The 21,636-nt window shown below is 40.1% G+C and overlaps 1 protein-coding gene across 4 annotated transcripts in view; it reads left to right on the plus strand.

Annotated features, from left to right (window-relative positions):
- Positions 1 to 5,828: 5,828 nt before the first annotated feature.
- The window catches only part of BACH1 (BTB domain and CNC homolog 1), a 30,513-nt gene continuing 14,705 nt past the window's right edge, over positions 5,829 to 21,636 (plus strand). The window contains exons 1-3 of one of the 4 annotated variants that reach the window (XM_040576665.1): positions 5,829 to 6,023; positions 8,813 to 8,933; positions 20,605 to 20,902. In XM_040576665.1, the coding sequence (XP_040432599.1) occupies positions 20,663 to 20,902 (240 nt within the window). In that variant the 5' untranslated portion in view covers positions 5,829 to 6,023; positions 8,813 to 8,933; positions 20,605 to 20,662. Of the gene's footprint in view, positions 6,024 to 8,753; positions 8,934 to 9,210; positions 9,369 to 20,604; positions 20,903 to 21,636 lie in introns of those variants that run through there. The other 3 variants (XM_040576684.1, XM_040576655.1, XM_040576673.1) reach the window with 3 other exon arrangements.

Consider the following 21,636-nt stretch of genomic DNA (forward strand, 5'->3'; position numbering starts at 1 on the left):
GGCTTGTTTCAGGAAAGACACAACGTGTACAAAAGAACCCGTCACCAACATACTCACATGCTGCTTTTCACAACCGTGCCCAAGCCTCAGATACAGTTATACAGCTTGGATTTTGCAGATGGCACAAGGCATATGGGAATGGTAGGCTGCCGTGTGGTCTGGGATGTCTAAATAAGTATTCACTGACTTTTTTCAGGTGTTTTTGCAGAGTGTTTTGAAAACTGGCTGGGATGGTGTCCAGACTCCACCCAATGCCCAAGATTTGCACTGTCACAAAGTGCAAAATTTACACACTTGGCTGAGAGAAAGCATGTCTCAAAAAGCATTGTAATCATTAGAAAGTAGCAGGAACAGCAATGCAGGCTTTTGCACTGGGTGTCCCTGCTTGAGCAGGGACCAGGGGTTTGACCAGATGACCTCCAGAGGTCCCTTCCAGTCTCAGCCATGCTGTGATTCTGTGAAGGAAAAGGGGAAAAGAAACAGTGTGCTCCTGAGACAAATTCTTTTTGAAAGTGCATTCAAGAAGCTCCTACTTTCCAGTGTGAGAAACCCAGCTCCAAAATGTTTCTGGAAAAAGCTGTGAGTTGTGGATCATCAGCCGTCCAAAGAAGGGAGAGGAAAAGCAGAAACAACAGGAAACTATCAAGCAGATTACTGTATCCTAAGCAATACCTCATAAGACAAAAGACTAACGCAGAGCTGAGTTATCAGGAAATGACACTACATAATCAATCCCATCATTTCTATAACCAGTTCCAGGTTTGCAAGTACCCTTTCCAATCTAAACCTGCTGTTTTCAGCAACTTTCATCCTCCCAACAGGAGATAACCGCTACTTTGTGCACCATCTAGTATTTGTGCACCATCTGACATTCTAGTTTTTGGGAAGAAACTCCATCCCAGCCAGACCCAACACAGAGACTTGCAGGTACATTTCTCTCTCTATATATATATATCTTTTTTTTTCTTTTTTTTTTTTTTTTTCCCATGTTGATAGTGATATCTTCTGTATCTTTTATGCATTGGATTACCTTTTGCTGCATGTAGCCGTTCTGGACCCTTTTTGACTTTCACAGAATTAACTAAGCTAGACATAAAATTAAAAGTAGAGTTAAAATTGGCCTCCTTTTCCTTTCAGTATGAGCTGTTCGCTTGAACCATGACTCATCATGGCTCGCAGTCACACCCAAGCGAACGATGAACGGACTGGCCAATCGCTCGGGAACAGGAGGAAATCCAGATAGGCACGGCAGATGGGCTAAGATTGGCTGCCTCCTCTTGCTGGATCACCGCAGTGACATACATGTTTGTAATCACTCCAGCTTCTTGACTGAGGCTCCAGCTTGGTAGTCAGTACCAGAAACTGAACAGCTTCTGTTGTGGGGCATTTAATTTGCAGTTCTAAACAGAAGCAGGCTCTGAATAAATTTTTTCTTCTGTTATGACAAATGGGAAAACACACAACCTCAGAAAAATAAATCCTTTTTTTTTTTTTTCAGAAAGCTGTAGTAACAGTACAGTTAATATGCTGAACGGTCAAACTCTTTTCCTGGCAAGTCATTCTAGGATCAATATAGAAGCAGTAGGTTACAACAAGAACCTTATGTTGTGAAATTAAAACCTAGCCAAGTATTTGAATGTATGGTATTCTTTCCTAATTTTGGTATGCTTTCCAGTCTTAGCCAAGCCTTCAAATGCATCATTCACTTTTGCAATCATCCTCTGTAACAAAAGCAAGCTGGGTGATCATAATGAAGAACTTATTTAAGCAAAACAGTACTTAGGTACTTAAAAAAAATGTTATACCATACTGCACAAGATCATATGCTTTCAAGTCTTTTTGCCGCTGTTAGACATCTCCAAAAGCAAATGCAATTTCATTGTTCACTGTTCTGCTCCTGATATATTTCTGATAGCCTTCAGATAGCCTAAGTGTATGTCCTTCAAAAGTCTGCCATCAAAATTAATCCTTCTTTAGGCATTAGACTCAAAAGGCAAATATGTTAAGATAGACTGGAATGACAATTCATTTCCATATTTTCTTTCAGAGTCCTTGAAATGTTTCTGTCTGATGCCAGAAAACCTAGCCTTTTGAATCATTTAACCAGTATTTTTGTTGTTCATCTGTCTGTCTTGGTTGTGTCTGACCTCTGTAATGATTGTAATAGAAAAAACATTCAGCTTTTCTTTCCTTTCTTCACTATGACTCAACATCCTTCTCCTCTCAGGGGTATGACTACAGTTTTTAGGGAATCAGTCCAAAGTTTTAATGTTTCAAGTATGGCAGAGATTTTTGAATCTGCTGTGAGAGAGAAGCCACTTCTTTCCTACCGTCAAGGATCTCACCCACAAGTATTTTTATTAAGAACACTCAGGGTACCTCCTTCCACAGATATAGTGAATGTTTCACAGGTTTTCATCTGAGGGAGAGAGTGTGCATTTCTCTAGAAGAGCAGCAAACCAGTGTTCCAGATATCACCAATAATCTAGCACTAACGAGCAGACTCCTCAGTTAGAGCAGTTTAGAGCAAGAGCAACAGAAGAACCCCAAGCTTGACACAGATGGGGTGAGTGACCTACCAGCTGTTAACAACCCCCCCCCCCCAAAAGTACGAGTGCATGGAGGGGCCATCAAAGTTGCTAATTCAGGAGACTATCAATAGACCTAATTATGTGTTAAAGGAAGCAGATGGGCTCTTGGGCTGTTCGAGGAAAGGTTGGACCTGGTGCCTAGGGACATGGTTTAGTGGATGACATTGGTGGTAGGGTGATGGTTAGACCAGATGATCTTGAAGGTCTCTTCCAACCCTAGTGACTATGATTCTATGATTCTTCCTTCCCTAGTGCCACTAAGGGTATTTTTTAAGGTGGTGGCTCCCTTTCCCAGCATAATCTTTTCATATAAAAGGGAACACATAACCAACACAGAGTGTTATGCCTTTAGCTTGTGAAGGAGCACCCCACCACGACGTGTTTCACCAGGTCTTCCTACATCTTCCCAAATACTCAGCAATTCCACGAATCTGTTAGCAAATCTGTATCTGGCTGAAAACAGCTTTCTGCTGTTTTCAGGGTTTGTGGTTTTCTGCTGCACTGAACTAATTCATTTAAAATCCACACAGCTGCTATCCCACAGCATTACTTGAGACTGAAAACGCTCATCAAGCTCCGGACAGCATACAGTGGCTTTCCCACAAACACCGAAGTTTCCTCCCATGCTTCAAAAGAGCCACTGTGTGATAATGCATGGCCTGGGCAGTCTGACTGCAGCAATCTCACCTCACCTCCCGGACATTTCTGGTCTTTTCTCAGGTCCCTCAGATCAGCCATTTCTGCCAGACAAAATTACAACTTTTACCATTTTCTTCTCCAGGTTTCCAGGAAAGCAAATCCATTTTTTCATGAATAAATCAATTGTTGTCCTCTTTCAAGCAAAGTACCTGGATGGGTCTTTTTAGTTGTCCTGCTGCAGTTCTCATTTATTGGTCTCTTCATACACCTCCTTCAGCCTATCTAAGCAGACCTCTGGTGTCCCACAAGTAGAAACTTTTAAATATGTTTCCCATCTTTTTTTGCCATTGTTTACATACGGTTTATAACCCCTTTCACAGAATCCTCTCCCTCCTCCCCAAATCATTCTTTTCAATCAAAACAAAATAACCCCCACTTTCATTTCCCTGTGGAAATATTACTGTTTAGTTTAATGATGCTGTTTTTAAAAACAATATCTGAAAAAAAAAAAAAGAAACAAAAGTTTAAACTGAGAGACCAGTTTTCACTTTAAGAAGCTTTGACAAGAATTTGGACCAAATTAACTTTGAAATGATTGCTTTTATAATTGCATTTTTAAAGGACGGTCTAATAGAATAGGATTCACTTCTAGATGAAAAACATTTTCCTCTCTCTCTTTTTTTTTTTTTATATAAAGAGGGAATTTAAAAATATTTTCCTGTGAGTAATAGTATGCTTTCCCAGAATGAACAAAAGACTTTTGTAAGCAAGAAAACCATGAAAAATAAGCATGTGTGTTCTTAAGAATTAGAACAGTACCTCACACATACGGCAAAAGACGGTATGGAAATAAATTTGCTTTGCTCCTTCGCTTACGTACTTGTAAGAAAATGTAGAAAGTCTTCAAAGGCTTTCTAGAAGAATTTGTTTGAAGACTAAAAATAATTTTAAAGTAAGAGGCAGATATTCAGCTTATACATATTGACATAGCCCTGAGGTTTAAGTCACTTAAATGCGTTACATACTACTTAGCTACTTGATAGCTAGATTTACAGTAAGAAAATGCAATTTAAGTGTAGATTAAAAACCAGGTTTTGCGTCTGCAAGTTCACAGGAGGGAGCAGTTTAGTTTTCATTTACCAGAGTGCAAACGGACTGGTCTGCTGCGTGACGACGTGGATGAGTGAGCAGCAGGGTCCGCAGCCTCTGGTCCATGAGGGCCGGGTGGCAGACTCCTGCAGGAGATACTGGAATTGCTGTGCGTGCATCCATATTTTTTACTGCTTATGATAGTACGGCGAGTGCTTCCAGGAAAGCATTGGACCTGCCCCCTCTGTACCGTGTTCAATCTATGTATATGAAACTGGTGTGTCTAGGACAAGTCTTTTACACCTGGTTTACTGTATGCTCATTTGGCTTGCGACCAGAAGTACCAGATTCATTGCATATGTCTCATCAGTCTGCTACAGTGTAGGTACGGGGCCAAGGGCAGAAACCCTCTTCTGACAGTAAGTGTCCTGCCCAGCCAGAAAAAGCTGGGCACAAAAGGAAGGAGATGGGGCCTTGGCGTTTACTTTTCTCAACGACTTTTGCTGATGTTTTTGATATATTCTGATCCCAGCATCCCGCAGAAGGTGCAGATTCAACTCATCCACAGTCCTCTGAGAGTTATCCACTTAGCCTAACCCAGTTATCTGTTCCCACCACAGACAAAGGAGTGAGACAGGCATCTCCAAAAGGAGTTTCATCACACCTGTCTCAGACACCCACCATAGGAAGGGGAAAATTACCCTGTGGAGATGCCTATCTGGTTCCATTGACTCCACAGGAGCCTAAATAAGTAGCTTAGACTAGACAGCTAATATTTAGATGGATAAAGATAGGTGGGATGAGTCTCACCTTTAGCATTGGAATATGTTGCAATTCAGCTCTGGAGAATTTATTAGCCAAGTTTCTGCTGTATGAAACCAGCTCCAGCATAGGAACTGAGGACAAGGGCAGAAAAGATCAAACACAGTATTAAAGATGTCCCGAATGTTCCTTGGTTTAGGCTGTGCCCATTTAACACAAAAATTCTAAACTACACCATATTCATTCGTCTGGGCCATTATCCTCATGCAGACTAGTTGGAGCTCAGTGAAATCCAGCCACAAATTAGTACGAGCTGAGACCGAGCTGAGACCGGTGCACCCAGTGTGTCTGATGCAGTAAATGACACTAAGAAAAAGATAATGATATTCATGCTTCTTAGGGAAATAAAAGCATATGATATAATGGGACTTAAAATCCCATTGTCTTCAATGTATCAGAAAAAAAATCTATTGCAAAAAAGGGCATTATTCTTCATTTTCTTCTAATTGCATTCTTTTATTATTATTTCTTCTCATACTCATTAATTCTGTGAGGATTTATAATTCCAGTTTATAAACTGTTTAATCTTTAAAACATTCATTATTCATCTGCAGGAAGATCTACTTCCTTATTTTTCAGCTTAGCTCCCAGATCTCCTTTTTGCTGGTTTTACTTCTCCTTTTTAGGAAAAAAAAAATGGACTAACTTTTTTTTTTTTTTTAATTATTTTTCCCCTCTCCAGTTGTGTCTAATTTCAACGAGGAAAGTACTTACTCAGTTCTTCAGTCTGACTATGAGTGAGAAACAAGCTATTACACCATAATTTCTTTCTCTATTGTGTGGGAAGTCAGCATTGCATCATCCCTAGGACCGAGAACAAGAGATGAAGATCCCTTCTTGGTGGGTGCGGTCCAAGGTTTGGTAGCCAACCTTCAAGCCAAAGTAAGAGTTCTTTTTGTTTTGATTTATTTCTTCTCCCTTCTTTCCCTTGCTTCCGCTACAAAAATCTTAAGTGTAAGATCAGAAAAGAAAAAAAAAAAGAAAAAAGAAAAACAAACAAACAAAAAAACCCCAACACTTACCCTAGTGGTATTTTAAATTTTCTGCTTATGCTTAAAAACTGAACTAATTCTCTATTTCTGTAACTCAACTTTTACCATTTAAACATTTTTTTTTAAGCTGCTTGTTTCACGTCTGAGTACTTGGGCATTGGGAATTGTCAACATGGGTAAAGGCATGAGGTGGTAGAAAACATAAAGAACAACTATAAAAACTGAGATTCAGAATATGTTACATATGTTATTATTAAAAATGTAAGAACAAGCATTACCCAAATCTCAAGCATAAAGATACTATTTGGATATCATAACCAAATAGTTGTTCTTATGGATATTTGACAACAAATTGCTTATGCTATTTTGTAATGAAACCCTGGTTGTGCCCGTGGAATATATTGGGCAACTAATTAATAACTAAAATAAGGACTAAAAATAACTGAATGCCCTCCTAAGGACATGAAAAGCAGTTATTGAACAGTCAAAGAAGGAAAATTGGTATTAGCCTCTAGCAAAACTGAAAGTCTCAGAATTTTGCTCGATACGCTCTTCGTATGAATGGCAGGGAGAACCACACCCTCCCTTCACGATGTGTGATTTTGCTAAATCCCGCATGAGATCACAAACATTGCATATCTTCATTTTACAATACAGTTGCATTTAGCAAATTGGGGCCACCACCAAATTCTTGCTTACTCAAAATACAGGAGCTGTGTAAGCACAGGATTAACAGTTCTGTTACACGTGAAGGGAACTGTTAGAGGAATTATTTCCATTTACAAAGTCTTGGATATAACTTGTTCCTTTAGCAGAAATACACGTGAGTGAATTTGTCAAGAGAAATTCCAGGGAAAAGTAGGGAGTGGAGAGGCAATCCTTCCTCCTATCGGAAGATTTTTCTCATCTAAAAGGTATCGTTCTTCCTTCACGGAATGCTCACAAAGTCAATTTGTAAAACAAAGGCTGTAAAACAGCCTTGGTTGTAGGTTGTAAAACAAAGGCTGTAATTATATATATGCACATATATGCATTATATTAGTAATTGAATATCCAATTTGCTTTTCAGTCAGCAAGTATTTTCATGTCTTCCGCTTGTGGCTCAGTACCATACTTTGCACTGCTGCAGTTCTCTACTTTCAACCATCTCTTTTGACCCGATACCCTCTGCTTCATTAGCTCCAGTGTAACCCACGTGCAGCATTTTCATCTTGGCCATTAGCGCGGACGAACACATGGGTATATAATTCTGTTTGCTCCAGGCCTTTCAGAGAAAGCCTTGCTTGACTAAATCTCATGTACAGACAACATAGTAGGTTGTTTATTCATGTTCTTTTATTTGTTCTGCATAATTGTCAGTTACAAATGACAACTGTTACCCGTCCCACATTAATGACTCTTAAAGAATCCAGGAACTTGTAAAAGTAAAATGAAAGGTGTGTCGCTTTGGAAGATGTTTAAAGTTTACGTGCCTACAGCAGGCATAACAAAAAGCCAAACCAACTTTCACCTGGTGGAAACCTAGACAAGGTGTTAACATCTATCTCAAATGTTGTCAGCTGAGGAAAAGACAGCTTGCATTTGGCAGACTTTTCCACCTGAATGCAGAGATTACAAAGTAAGTACAGCAGTTCCTCAGGGGCTGTGGTAATCGGGAACCCTTGAATAAACAACCTGGAACTGTTACTCAGGGTCTGGTTGCAGATCTGCTTTCACAGTGCTTCAGGTTGTTATTTTTATTTTGGGTAGTGTTGAAGATGTCTGACCAAAGAAATACTAACAAAATACACCTTTCAAAGTGGAGACTAAAGGGACTTAAAAAACGATCCAAGGAAACATTGAAGCCTGCCTGTGAAATAGAGCCACTCCTCACCTAAAAAAAATAAATAAATAAAAAGTCCCATTCAAAAGCTAACAAAAACAGCAAAAAAGTCAATAAACCAGCAGGGATTTCCTGTCTGTTATCAGTTTTAATTTGGTATAATGACTATTGAAGAAAGCTATTGAAAAATTCCTTTCTAGGTTGCAGTGGAAGCGAAACTGTTTGGTGTACAAGGGCTCCCCAGTTCACTGGGTGGGGGCTGGAATCAGCTGTAGACCCATCAGACCTCCCATCTGTGTGATTTCTATCTGCTTTGCCACTGAAAATAAAAGAGTTTCATTATCATCCTAATGGTAACTGAAGAATGAGAGTATTAATACATGTAGGAGTAAAGTAATATATAAAAGTATGTTTTTGACACCCAATGCTTTTCAATAAGCATTTTTTCCCCACGGGTTCATCTGTTTCTGAATTATGCAAGGTCAGTCATTATGTGCAGACACGAGGGGAACTCCCTGCCCTTTCATACATACCTATCACTACTACGCCTTACCAGTAAGATTTTTACTCATACCTTCCCCCCAAAATTCCCATGAAGGCCAAAAAGAGGAGTAGAGCTTCTACTGTAAAATAGCTTGGGAAAGTTACGTGGCACTTAAATACAGGGTAAGATCGTGTATTTCATATTTGCTTTTTTAAAATGTAATTTTTATGGAGCGTAAATGGGATTCTGTAACTTGTATGTAAAGAAAATTGTTGACTGTGTTAGAATGTCACAACAATCATGTTCCTACTAGCTGGTATTACTGACAATGTGCCTTTCACAGTTGCCATCATTGATGTTTTGTTTTATTCAGGATATGCAGCTTCTGGAAGGAGATTGCCCTCCGTGGAATCCTTGAACATACAAGCAGATGGAGTTTACCCCGCTCCCAAGTGGCCAACGGCATTTCCCCAACCTTTTAATACATAACAGAGGTGAGTTCTTTCTGTGTGACCCTAAGATTCCCTCAGCAGTGCCTTCAGGATGATAACTAGAGATATAATAAACAGCCTTTGGCTATTTATTAGCAGAGCAAAGCTCTAATCCGCGCCACAGCCGCCCGACGGGGGGTCTCTCCTCAGAGGCCGGAGAGCCCGCAACGGCCACCGGCGGCGGCCGCGCGCATGCGCCGTGCGCGGGCGGTCGGCGGGGAGCGCGGCGTCCAATGGGCGGGCGGGGTGTGCGCGCGGGGGCGGCCCGTGTTGTCGGGGGTCACCTGACCGCCGCCAAGCCGCCGCAGTCGGGCCGCAGCCGCCGGGGCAGGAGCAGCCGGGGCGGAGCGGCAGGAGGCAAGGAAGGGCGCGCGCAGGCGGTGGCCGCGCTGCTGCTGCCCGCGCCGCGGCGGCGGCGGCGGCAGGCGCTGAGGTGAGGTGCGCTGCGCTGCGCTGCGCGAGCGCGCGGTGCGGCCGTTGGGTGCCCGTTGGGCGCCCATTGGGCTGGGGGGGGGGGCGCGAGGGCAACACCAATTCAGCTGGAGGGGGGGGGTGAGGCTGAGGCGCGTTGACCGCGCTGCGCTCGGGCAGCCGCAACCCCCCTCGTTTCCCCCCCCCGCTGCCCCGCGCGGTTTGGGTGCCCGGCAGGGGAGTGGAGGGGAGGGGGGGGAGGGAGGGGGAGAGGGGGGCGGCGGCAGCGGGCCGGCCCTCCGGGAGGGCTCGCTGCGGGCCGTAAACAAGGAGGCGCAGTGCCCGTCCGGCTCGTTGCGAGGCGCCGGGCGGGCTGTGGGGCGCAATGGGAGCCCGGTCCTGGAGCCTCTAAACCACCCGGAGCCTCTAAATTTTCGTCAGAATTAAAGAGAATAAAAAGCAGTGTTCTGGTAGTAAAGATAACGCTCTGTGTACAGTTCCGTCACGCAGTGACTTTTGACAGACGCGTTGAGTTGAGGCGCTTTCAGGAAGGTGTGTGGAGAAACATGCTTAACTGTAGTAATGGAATAGTTGCCATCTGGAAAGAAATACCATAAGTTAGTTACATAGCTCCACAAATCCTTTATAGTCCTTTAAAGTCACACTGAAGGAAAAACAAATGGGAATCTCCTTATCAAGCATGAGTGAATAGAAGCAGTTAAGCTACGACGTCTTATTTTGTGGGTTGAGTTTCCCCTTTAAAGTCGAGTTTCCCCTTTAAAGGTGACTTGCATGGCATAATTCCTCTTGCGTGTCCTGACACATGTGAGTAAGCGGTGTGCACGTTTCCAAGCGGTGAGGCCCAAGGGTAGCAGATGTGCAGAGAGAAACAGTTGCTGAGAGCAGAGTATCCACACTGCATGCCTTTCATAAGGATCGTTTTGAGATGATTCTACGAGATCCCTTAGTATTTGGACTTCTTTAGGTGTACTTCTGGAGTACATCTTAATATAAAAGGAATCAGCTTTTGTAGGCTGGATCTGTCTTGTGAGGTGAATGGAGGCACAGTAGGTGAGATGTTTGGGAATTCTGCTTCACTGGTGTATGAAGTAACCGAAACGCTAAAATGAGCGCTTTAACTTGCATCTGCTGTGTTATTGAGTGTCTTATACTCAAAAACGTTCAAGACCTTAGTGTGATAGGATCTTAGTATCTTAAGGATATTTGAACAATAGCAATTTGATGTTAATGTGAGAATTGTCTGGTATATGAGGCCATGCTCTTCACCTGATCATTTTGATCAGTTAGCACTATCATTGGGCATAGAAAAAAGGTATTGTTGGGGGTAGAACAGAGACATCTTTGTACTTGAGTGGTAATTTGAGTCCCAAATAACTGCCCAATGGTTTGGGCCCAAGTCTTCTTGTTCTGTTATTTTCTCCCCTCTTCCCCCATCTGATCAGGTGAGAAAAGGTGTTCAGATAAATTTCTCACGTTTCCATTCAGTCATCAACCTGGCTTCCTCCCTTCACTGGGCTGACTGGTGTGAGGGGAAGGATTGGTAGGCCAGTTGAAGGACTTGTGTCTCTGAGTGCTGGTGTTTTAGTTGTCCCTTTGAGTTTTGCCACTGAAAGTTTCGTGAGGGAGGTTTTAGGGGCTGAAAAAAAACTTGGGGGTATTTATAGCTTAAGTCTTGTTTATATGCAGTCCATAGTTAAACAGTGGTAACGTGTTGGTTAACGCAAATGTGGGTAGGAACAAAACCTTAAGTGAGCAAAAAATAACTGCTGAAACAACCATGAAGTTGTATGAATTCAGCCAAGTATGCCCAAACTGGGGATAATTTGTGAGGGCTTCCTGCAGCTTTCCCTGTCTTTGTTTCAGAAGTTAACAGTGGGGTGATGTTGGGAGGGGGTGCTCACTGTAATGAAATAAGTCATAGGCTGTGTCGCAAAAGCAACTTCCATCTCCAGCAGCATGCTGTATTTTTCAGTTAAGGCCCTTTTTGTGGTGGAGAGAGGTTTTGTTCTTTGGTAATGTGAAGGGAAACTAGTGTTCTTCAGTGTTTTGTGTAAATGTGAAGTAGCAGGTCAGAGTAAAGCTCAGTTGACCTGTCAGCTACTGAAACTTTGCATAGAAGGGTGAAATGTGTTATGGAGGGCAAACTGGCTTTAGAAGCACTAGTGAAACACAAATTCAGTTTCTGCATTAGATGCACACTGAAGAGTGGAAGACATAGCATAGGGTCTGCTTAAATGCCTTTAGATTGACTGCATCTTAAAGAATATCCAAGTAATCTTCAGAACCTTGTTCAGATAGCGTTTGTGAGTGACTTCATTTTAACTGTCAAGATAACGCTTAGATTCCAGTCTTGGCCCATTAGCTAATGCTTTCATAAGAAATTAAATAGCACTTGTTATTCCTAGTACCATTTGAAGTCTGGTATTCTGTGTTTTCTTCTCTAAACAGAAATATAAATATTGCGAATTCTGATCAAATTCCCATATGCTTTTCTGTTTCCATAGCAGTGTGTCTGAAGTTCTTCCTTATTCATGCCTAAAATTTTAAAACTTTGTTTCACGTGCTGTGAAGAAAGGTTGTGGAAGCAAATCAGAAGAGCTAGAAAGCTAACACCACAAACAATGTTACTTTCAAGATCACTTTCAAAAAAATAGTTACTTTGAATTGCCAATATATTTGCTTCTCAGTTCTTTCTGGGTTGCTTCTTGGATCCTTTGTAAGTTAGGGTAAGATGCATTAGAACTACAGATGGTTAATTTACTATTTGTTATAAATATTTTGACATACATACTTATGAATGGATTCTGACTGTTGTTTAAATGTAATTCATGTGGTTTAATTGTGGCAAGGAGTAGAAATATGTAGATATAAATGCAAAGGTATTTGTCCTTTAAGGCAAGAGGTGACAGTAAGTACTTGTTGAGCATGCTTTGTTATTCCGTTTACCTTTCATCCTAAACGAATATTTTCAGTCATAGCCACCTTCCCAGAGTAACTGTTGAATCAGCAGAATAGAAGGATTGTAAATGGTGGGATTTTGCTGCAAAAGAGTCTCTGAAATCTCTTCAGTCCTATTTGTTTTCAGCACTGGAACAAACCAAATCCCACAAAGTGATTTTTTTTTTTTATGCCTGATACAAAATTTTAGTGGTGTAAGGTAATATTAAACTGCAAATTAAAACGCTGTTTTTTTGGCTTTGATATGGAATGCTTTATATCACCTTCTCAGGGAAGCTGTTCAAACCTTTACTCTGGTGAAAGTTCTGTGTTTATACAATATCCGTGTCTTCTTCTTTCTTCTTTAAAATCCCAGCCTCTGGAGTATAATGTCTAGTAGGATTCTTAATTCTCTTTCCTTTTCTCCTCTCTGAGTTCTCATACAGCCTGCAAATATTTAAAAAAGTGAATCTCTAGGCTTAAAACCTGGAAAACAAATTGTGACTGTGAGTCTTGTCAGTGGCCTGACTTTCCATGAGTCTTTTTAATTCTCACTTGTGACTTGACAAGAGTCCAAACGCTGCGGTAAGAATTACGCAGAAATGCAGCCTAATCATTTTTTTAAAGCTCGTTTTGTAATTAAGCTGTGAACAATACCATCCAGGTGTTTAGACTAATAAAGAACAGCGTAGAATTTCAGTTATGAATGTGCTAATCATCTGAAGATGAGACCTACTTTCTTTATAGGAGAAAGTATTGTTTTTATGAACAATGCCAGTTGCTGTAACCAAAAGGGTTTTTTAATCACTTTGTTCTTTTAAAGTATTGGCGGACTGATGATGGAGAAGCAGTAAACATGAACACTGAAATGCTTGTTCATCCCTTGTCAGCATAACGTGAATCAGCAGCTATTAACTGCTGTAGGCATTCATCTGTAACATAACTTCATTTCCTTAAAAGGCGAGGAAGTTGGGGGCAAGGACAGCTACAAAGCCTTAGAAAAAAGCATTTGCCATGCATTTCAAATAAACTGTCTCTCACCCAAACCGTCTCGTTTTAGCAGTAGTAAACAATAGTTGTCCCTTTGTGCTTTACATTTGTGGATGAGAGGTTTTTTATAGAATGAAATAAACGTGTCTGCTCTAAGGGAACTGAGAGGGAGATAAGTGACATGCTTAAAGTTACTTGATACATCAGCATAAGAGGCAGGAATAGCACTCGGGTTTTGCTTTTCAAGTTATTTTCTTGTCTATAATACCTTTTTTCAACTGCTCAGGTATTTAAGGGGTTTTAAGAGTACAGATAAGTTATGAGCATTGTGATTGCTGAGCAGATGTTTTCTGGCTGCTGCATGAGAAATAAATCTTGCCAGTTTGGTTGTGATGATGATCACAACTGAAAGCTCATCTGGATGTCCAAGTTCAGGTGGTGGATTCAGGAGTGGTGGCCTGCCTGAGCTTTGGAGCTGCTGAAGATGAACTGCACTTGCTGCTTCCTTGTATTTCAGGAACTTTACCCGTGTACTACTGGAAATTACTGTGATTACTACTGAGTATAGATATCCAGCATGCCTTTGGAGGATGGTTGTTCACTAACTAAAGAATAAGGAACAAGTTTTTGTTTACTTTTTCAGTAAATTAAGTAACTCTTGGGTTGGATAATTTACAGGAAATGTATTGTAGCGGAAGGTCGGGGGGGGGAACAAAAACCCTGTACTTGTTGACAGATTGGTGGTAGAGCAACATAACTGATACCTGAGTCTAGGAATAGATTAGCTCCTCTCAGGAATTTCTGAAATGGAGTTATTGACTGATGGGAAATGAGAGGCTGTTGCTCTTGAGAAGAAAGCATTGACTTGGTAGGTTGTAACTTGTATAGCAGTCTTTTTTTTTCCTTGGCTCTTGCTAGTACCGTTACTCTCTTTGTAGAGCTTAAGACCTAAGAACCACGTCAGTTTGAGCTGGTTTATTACCCCTCTTGCTATTGAGTGTATTACAGTTGATGGTAGCAAAGTACAGTCCTGTGTTTTATTTGACAGCCTTTCACAGGTGATCATTAAGCTAGGATGCTCACGAGATTTGCTCAAATGCATGTGCCTGTGGGTTCCCATTGATCTTGCTGAGAATTAGATACTGGAGTTTCTCTTCTGGGTCTTTAGATTTGCCCCCCAGAGTTTAAATTGTCAGTTTGGCAAATCAGCCATCTCTGTCCTGAAAGTGCAAGCCTCCTGAGTAGGAAAGGTCTGACCATTGTTGGTTTCCATGGATTTTTATGCTCTGATTTGGTATTTTTAAGGACACTTGAAGCACTCAACTCAGAATGTCCAAAAAGTATTTTAGTAAACATGTACACAAATCATAGGTGTATCCTTCTGTCATTTCTGCTTTTATTTGCATTAGTTTCCATTCTCAAACATCTACCTCAGTTCTAAGTGCCATTTTAGTATTTTTTGGCTGTTTTTCCTTTAGGAGTCTGAGAGCCTATGGAGCTGACTTCTATGACTCATTCATTTTTTCTGGTTGTGAGTTTTCTTCTAATGCTGCCAGTGGATCTTTCCAGCTTCAGCTGGTCTCACATGCAAAAACACTTGCTTTAGCTGTAAAGCATGCCCCTTTGTATGCTGAAATCTCTCACCTTTTTTTCTTTTTAGTGTTTGTGGTGTTTGAAAGCAAACTTGCTTGAAGGATGCTGAATTTATTCACCAGTGTGAGAGCTGTCATGCTGTTGTTTTAAGTTACTTAGTAGTGAAGTTCTTGGCAGCTGTCATAGGCAGGCGGGGACATTTCCAGCTGTTGTTTTTGTCTTCTCTGGTTAGAAAGAATGGTGGAAGTATACAATAAACAGCTATAAGCGTACATGACTGGTGTTATTTGATTGTTTCTGAGTCAATGAAAAACTTTGTGGTAAACTATATGACTTGGGGGGATTTTCCAACATAGATGCAAAATGCAGGCTATTCTGTTTTAAAGCTTCAGAGTCCAAAGAAGTTCTTAATATTAAATAGTGTGTTTCATTTATTTAGTCAGTTCAGTTGATTTTTATGATCCTGTATGTTTGGCATTCATTATAAATAAAATATTTTGGGCAGAGCATGGAAGTTCTAGAAATTCTCAGTAGGAAAGATGGATTTTTTTTGGTAGTTGTTCGGCGGGCATCTGGGTGAGTGTTGAGGCGATGACTTGAGGTAATTGCTGCCGATGTTAAAACTTGCAATGAGCTGTTGGGTGATATTTTTATTGTTTTAAGGTTTCAAATGCCTTCTTAACATCCACATCTTAGTGCTGTTGCTTTTGGTTAGCAATAGCACTTTCCCTTTGGAATAGGATTTCTGTTTATCTTCGTTGTGCGACTGTAAAGGGCTTGATCACTGGAGCATATCGTGAAGTTTGGGCTGAACCATGCTTTTGAGTGTACATAAACTGTGTTTTGCTATCCTTTGCATAGTGGGAAAGTTACTCCTTAGCATTAAATATTTCAGCTTCGTTGATAACTTGATGCTTCAGAGCGTCCTTCAGCTCTGGCATAAGGCTCTGCTGTCAACCAGAGGGTGTTCATTTGCGCGTGGGCTTCTACCTGTTGTAGTGGTGCTGCTGAGTGTGAAAGTTACAGTTAATTTACCTTGGGCCAGATTTCTGCATGTGGAGGAGAATTGTATCATGTGCACTGTTACAAGGTTTTATCCGGGTAATATGTTCCCGCTCTTACGCTATCTGTTCCAAGATAATATTATCTATTATGTTCCTTCTGTAACTTAGCAACTGCAGTTCCTTATAGCTTGACATGGACTCGACCAGAGTGATCGTCATCTTTGGAACACATGTAATTAGAGTCAAATGGGGACAACTTAAGGTTTTCCTGAACATCAGGACTGAAGTGACTCTTTACTTCCCTCCCTACCAGTACCTGCTCTGGAGGATTACTTAACCTGCTTTATTCTGCCATCAACAAGGAGTTAAGGAGAAGTTACTTTTACCAATTGTAATCTATCAGATGAGCATACCTCAAGTCTGCTTTAATTTTACTCAAAGTACCTTACACTTCCTATACTGTGCAGTTACCTCCATGTTAGTAATATAAATTAATGAATAACTTCAATCATGTGAAGAAAATGAGTCCTGATGAGATCTCATATTTCCGGATAAATCTGGACAGGCATCTTGCTCCAAGCTCTACACTGTATCCAAAGAAACTTCTTTCTTTTCTTAACATTGTTGGCAGTGCTAATTTCCATTAAGATAACAAGTATTTTGTATGCCCTTTGAAAATAAATACGTATATATTAAGTCAATTAAAGCAGAGATGTCTAAATCTCCTGAAGACATAGTAATTTTACGGGTACCTATTATTCATAATTTTCCTGTTGAGCCCTATGGTAGAAGGGATGAAAGAAATCAGTATAACTTCGCTATGAAGCAGAAAAGGGTTTTATAGCCAGTATTTAAGAGAGAATAATTTTGCCCTTAAGCAGAATGTTCTTGATCACAGTAGCTGCCTGATAAAGAATGGCAGCTTTACAGTCACATGCCTCGCTGTGTTTTCAAAGTAGAGCTCAATTCATTCAGCTGCAAGTGTTCCTCCAGGTAGCTCTTACACTAGCACTTGTGTTAGTTTCTTTCCTCTCCCCTCAAGCCTCTGAGGTTATTAGGTGCCCAGAATTTCACGAGAGGAATTTAAGGAATGCCTTTGTACTGACAATACTAGTTTTCTTCCACTGACAGAGGATTCATACTTAGTGACTTACGGTTTCTTCTTTAATCCTTTCAACCGGCATTATAAGGACTATTTTAAGTTTAAGATCTCTTTGGGTTCTTCTTATTTTTGATGGTGAGTGCTCTGTTGAATACCTTAAGCAGTGTTCTTGCCTGTTTTTGTTTCTTAGCTTCTTTTGCATTTAGCAAAATGATTGTTAGGTTATACTGACTGAGTAAACGGGGATTTAGATATAGCCATAGGCTGACTTGGAGTATTTCTAAAAGTTTTCTGTGCCTGCCTCTAGTTTTCTTTCCTTAAGTGTTCACTTGAAAACGAAGATAGCATGGTAGATTAAGAGACTGATAACTTTCAAGGAAGTAGTTTATCACTGTTTTGAGTGTCCTGCTTCCTTTTTTTGGTTATTTGCATCTGAATTGTCTGAGGGGCGGAAATCTGACAGGTGTTTGTAGTAAATGAAGAGATGCAAGCTGCAAAGCTGTATTGGGGTAGGGAAAGCTTGTGAAGGTCTGTGCTAGGGGAACAGTTGCAGCTCGAGTTTGCAAGTTATACACCTTCTTAAAAAGCGCTATCAAATTGCTTTGTCTGCTTCAAACCTCTTACCCCCTTTGGCCATCCATAAGTAGTATTAATTGGAAATAATTTGTGGGTGCTCCAGAAGAATAGTTAGAGTAGGAGGGACACAAAACAGTTTAGAAAAGTTTTTTTTTTCCCTTTTAGAAACAAGAATACAGAGTTTCTGCTAGCATTGTGTTTGTGGATGTGTATATAATGACACTTTTATGGCCAACAGTATTCTGAACATAGAGTGGAAAATCTAGTTGGCTGTCATGACGTGTTATAATAAATGTGTGGCCTTGCCTTTATTACACAACTGGAAAACAGAATTAAGACACAGATTTGACCTTTGTTAGTACTTCTCTTAAGTATGACAGATTTCTTACAGTGCTTACATTTTTCCTTTCCTGTTTGATACTTTGTTCTCATGAGCATTTTCAGTCTTTTGGTTGTTTTCCTTTTGATTTCTCTTTGCCATATATGAAGGTTATTAGATTTTTACAAAGAAGACAGATTTAGTGCTTTGGTATTTGATTTTTGCTTTTTAAAGGTTCTTTTAAATTTTTGAATGCTTAATGAAATGCCACATCTTGTATTTTGGACATCTCAAACTTGTCTCCCGTTTAAAAAAAAAAAAAAAAAAGGTGGGGGCTTAGTTCTTTGGAAATCTTCACATTAGGAAGTACAATATTCTGTCAGATTAAAAATACTAAATCAGGTTATACTCAAATAAAATGCTTTCACCCTTGAAGAAACAGAAGGTGGTGTTTCCATGTAGAAACTTTTTTTTTTGGCAGCAACAACATTGGAAATTCGTTATCAGTGCTTTAAGTAGGCTGCACAGGGTTTTGAAAGCATGTTGTGTGCCTTGTGGAGATGAAGTGGAACAGGTTCAGCTGTCCTCCATGCATACATATGCTACTGTTCGTCTTAACCTTCCATGCTATGAAAGTGTAATGAGCTGGACAGGATATTGGAATGGATTATTTTATAAGGGAGAACCCAAGGGCAGCATGTTTGCATGGGCTGTCTGAGAGTTGGGAGGACTTGAGGAAAAATAAAGAACCCCTAACTTGTTGCAACTAATTCCTTCTTACGCATTGTGCCTAGGTGCTCAGCCTAAAATAGGCCCTTATCTTTAATACTGCTCTGTGCTCCCCACCTCCTTGGATTTAGTCCTCCGTTTTGTCCTTAGTTCCTCATGTCATTGGTTGTTAGACCTTCTGGTAACGAACAACATGTGCTGTAATATCTGAGGAATATGGTAGGATATTAACTTTCACAGTTAAGCTGTGATGTTTATTTAAACAAAAGTTTGTAGCCATTCATTAGGTATATGGAAGAAAGATTTAAAGTGTGTTTTTTTTCTTCCAAAAATAAGCTCTTCTGGATTAACTACTTGCTTAGTGGGAAAGCTCTCGTTTGTGTAACTTTGTCTTGGAACTTAGATTTTGACTAAACAAAACTTTGTAGTTTTAAGCAAACACCCCAAAATAGACTTACTTTCTTGGTCAAGTCGTGAACTGTAGTTTTGTTAGTGAAGTTGAGTGTGCAGTATTCCATTAGGGAGTGGAAGGTGTGAATAATGTTGACGCTGTGCTTTACTGGAGTCTGGACACTTCAAAAGATCACTAAAAATGCCTGTATCCTGTGAAAATAACTGGAGTCATGAGTAACTAGAAGTATAGCTTGGCAGGGTAGCTGTTTTTTTCTCCCCACTGTGTTGAAAAATGCTCCTGCCCTCTTCCCTCCCTGACTTGTGAAAGCTTCCCATATCTGAAAACTGAGGATTCATATTGGCTACAATTTTATTGTTGTTGGGAGCTGGCATATCATAACAAACTGTTGAGCAATACCATGGTTGGGTAGTTTTGTGTCAGCAACTGTCTGCAGTTACAGTAACCCTTGCGTAGAGTAGTCCAGTGTAATGGAAGTGCTTAGTTTGTTAATGTAACGCTATTCCCAGTGACATATTTTCCTTGTAGATCACTAGCTAGTTCCAAATCTGACTTCGTAGATTCTCAATCGAGCTTTAGGTGTGAAGATGCTTTCTATTATGCCTTTTTTCTCTCTTCTTAAAAGAAGGCTCGATCCAAAGAAAGTAGGAAGTTAGAAATGCAGTGTAAAGATTGGACTTGGAAGCAGTGTTAAACTTTGCACTCTGTAGGAGGGCTGACTTTTCCTAGCTCTTTATTTCTCAGACACCATGAGTTCAGGAATAGCTTCAGGACACTTAAGAGTTTATTTCTGAGATTTCGATATTATGTCACGTAGTGTTATTATCCAATAAATACTGTTATTTCAGAACTTTGTTCTATCACACCATTGCCAGGTGATCTGAATCAGTGTACCATTATGAAAGAAAACTCTTGACAAGCATGATCCAAATAGCAATGAGCAGAAGGGCAGGAGGAAGGCTGCATTGGGGAATTAATGCAAGTGGAAAATAAGAGAACTAATGTGCTTAAAAAGTGAAGTATTTGCTAGAGTGAAAATGAAAGTTTTTTTTGACTGCTAAAACAGTAAGAACTGTTAAACTACTTCTTAAAGAAGATAGAAAAAAATTCACTCTGTACTGGATGAATCAGTAAACAAGTAGTTTATGTAGCATCTTGGTGGATTTTAGCTTAACAGATCTGGGTTTTATTTCTCTTTACATTTTCATAGTGTTGGAGTTACTAACTCCATAACTAAAAATTAACGCTTAAATAATTTCTAGGCATTACAGTAAAGTTGTTATTATTAATGACTTGCTGAGGAAAAACTGTTCTATATCACTGAAGTCAAGGGAAAAGGTTTTTTGCAGTCTGTTCAACTATTAAACCAATACCGAAGATGTACATACCAAGGTTTGGTTATGTTAAATGCTCATAATCATGTATTTGTGGTATCATGAATGAAATATTAGGTGTTAAGCTCAGTCTTCGAATCAGAACAGGCAATGCATGTTTAACGGTTTCCTTTTTTGTGTTCTAGTATCATCAGTATGTTCCTACTGGATATGATTTTTATGTATGCTATTTTTTTCTCTCTCCAGATTGGAAGAATAGAAGCATGCTTTCCACTGAGACTTACACCAACATTTGTGATACAGAATGTCTCTAAGTGAGAAGAATAGTGTGGTTTTTGCATATGAGTCTTCAGTACATAGTACCAATGTACTTCTCAGTCTTGATGATCAGAGAAAGCAAGATATTCTTTGTGATGTTACTATTTTAGTGGAAGACCAACGATTTCGGGCTCACAAAGCTGTGCTTGCAGCTTGCAGTAGTTACTTCCTTTCAAGAATTGTGGGCCAGTTGGATGCTGATCTTATCATCACTTTACCAGAGGAGGTGAGTGTCGCTTCTGTATTTTACCAGTCCGTTCTTCTGATCTGTTCTGTTCAAATCTGTTTTACAGTAGGCTGGTGCTTAACTGAGATTAGAAGTTAAGGGAAGAGAACTGAGGGGGAAGGAATTTCTGAGTTGTAAAGCTGCCATTGATCTGTCTAGCCTTTACCTCAAATCAGAGGGTATATCACAGACTGAAGATAAGTAAATACTGTGCTGGGGAATGTGTAGGGTAGAGCTGTTCAATTAAGTGTATATTACTTTTAAAATTGTGCACCAGATTCAAAGCATATGAGCTTGTCAAAAAACAGCTGTTTAACATAGACTTCAGTTGTTGAAGAGGCACTGCAGAACTAGTCATCCTATACGAAAAGGGAATGCTTCTGGAACAGTAAACAACAAATGAATGGTATTACTGTTTCAAGCTTTACACCAGCATCATCGAGGTTTTGTTTAAGAAGGTTTGAGAAATACAACCATGCTTATATTCCTTGCTTGCAGCTTACCATTGTTTTTCTTCTGTTCAGTTCCCCATCTTTTTTGCACACATAATTAGCAGCCCGATCTTTTTTCTACTGTATTTTTGTACTTTTAAGACTGAGAAAATGTACTACAACAACTTGCTTTCTTTTTTCAGTTGAAATCTATACTCTTAAATCAGACTGAATTCAAAGGCATGCAGTGGAAATGAGCCAGAACCTGTCATCCATTGGAAAGAAAATTGATTATTAGATACC

Source organism: Cygnus olor, chromosome 1 (genome assembly GCF_009769625.2).
Source record: "Cygnus olor isolate bCygOlo1 chromosome 1, bCygOlo1.pri.v2, whole genome shotgun sequence".
Classification (NCBI taxonomy): Eukaryota; Metazoa; Chordata; class Aves; order Anseriformes; family Anatidae; genus Cygnus; species Cygnus olor.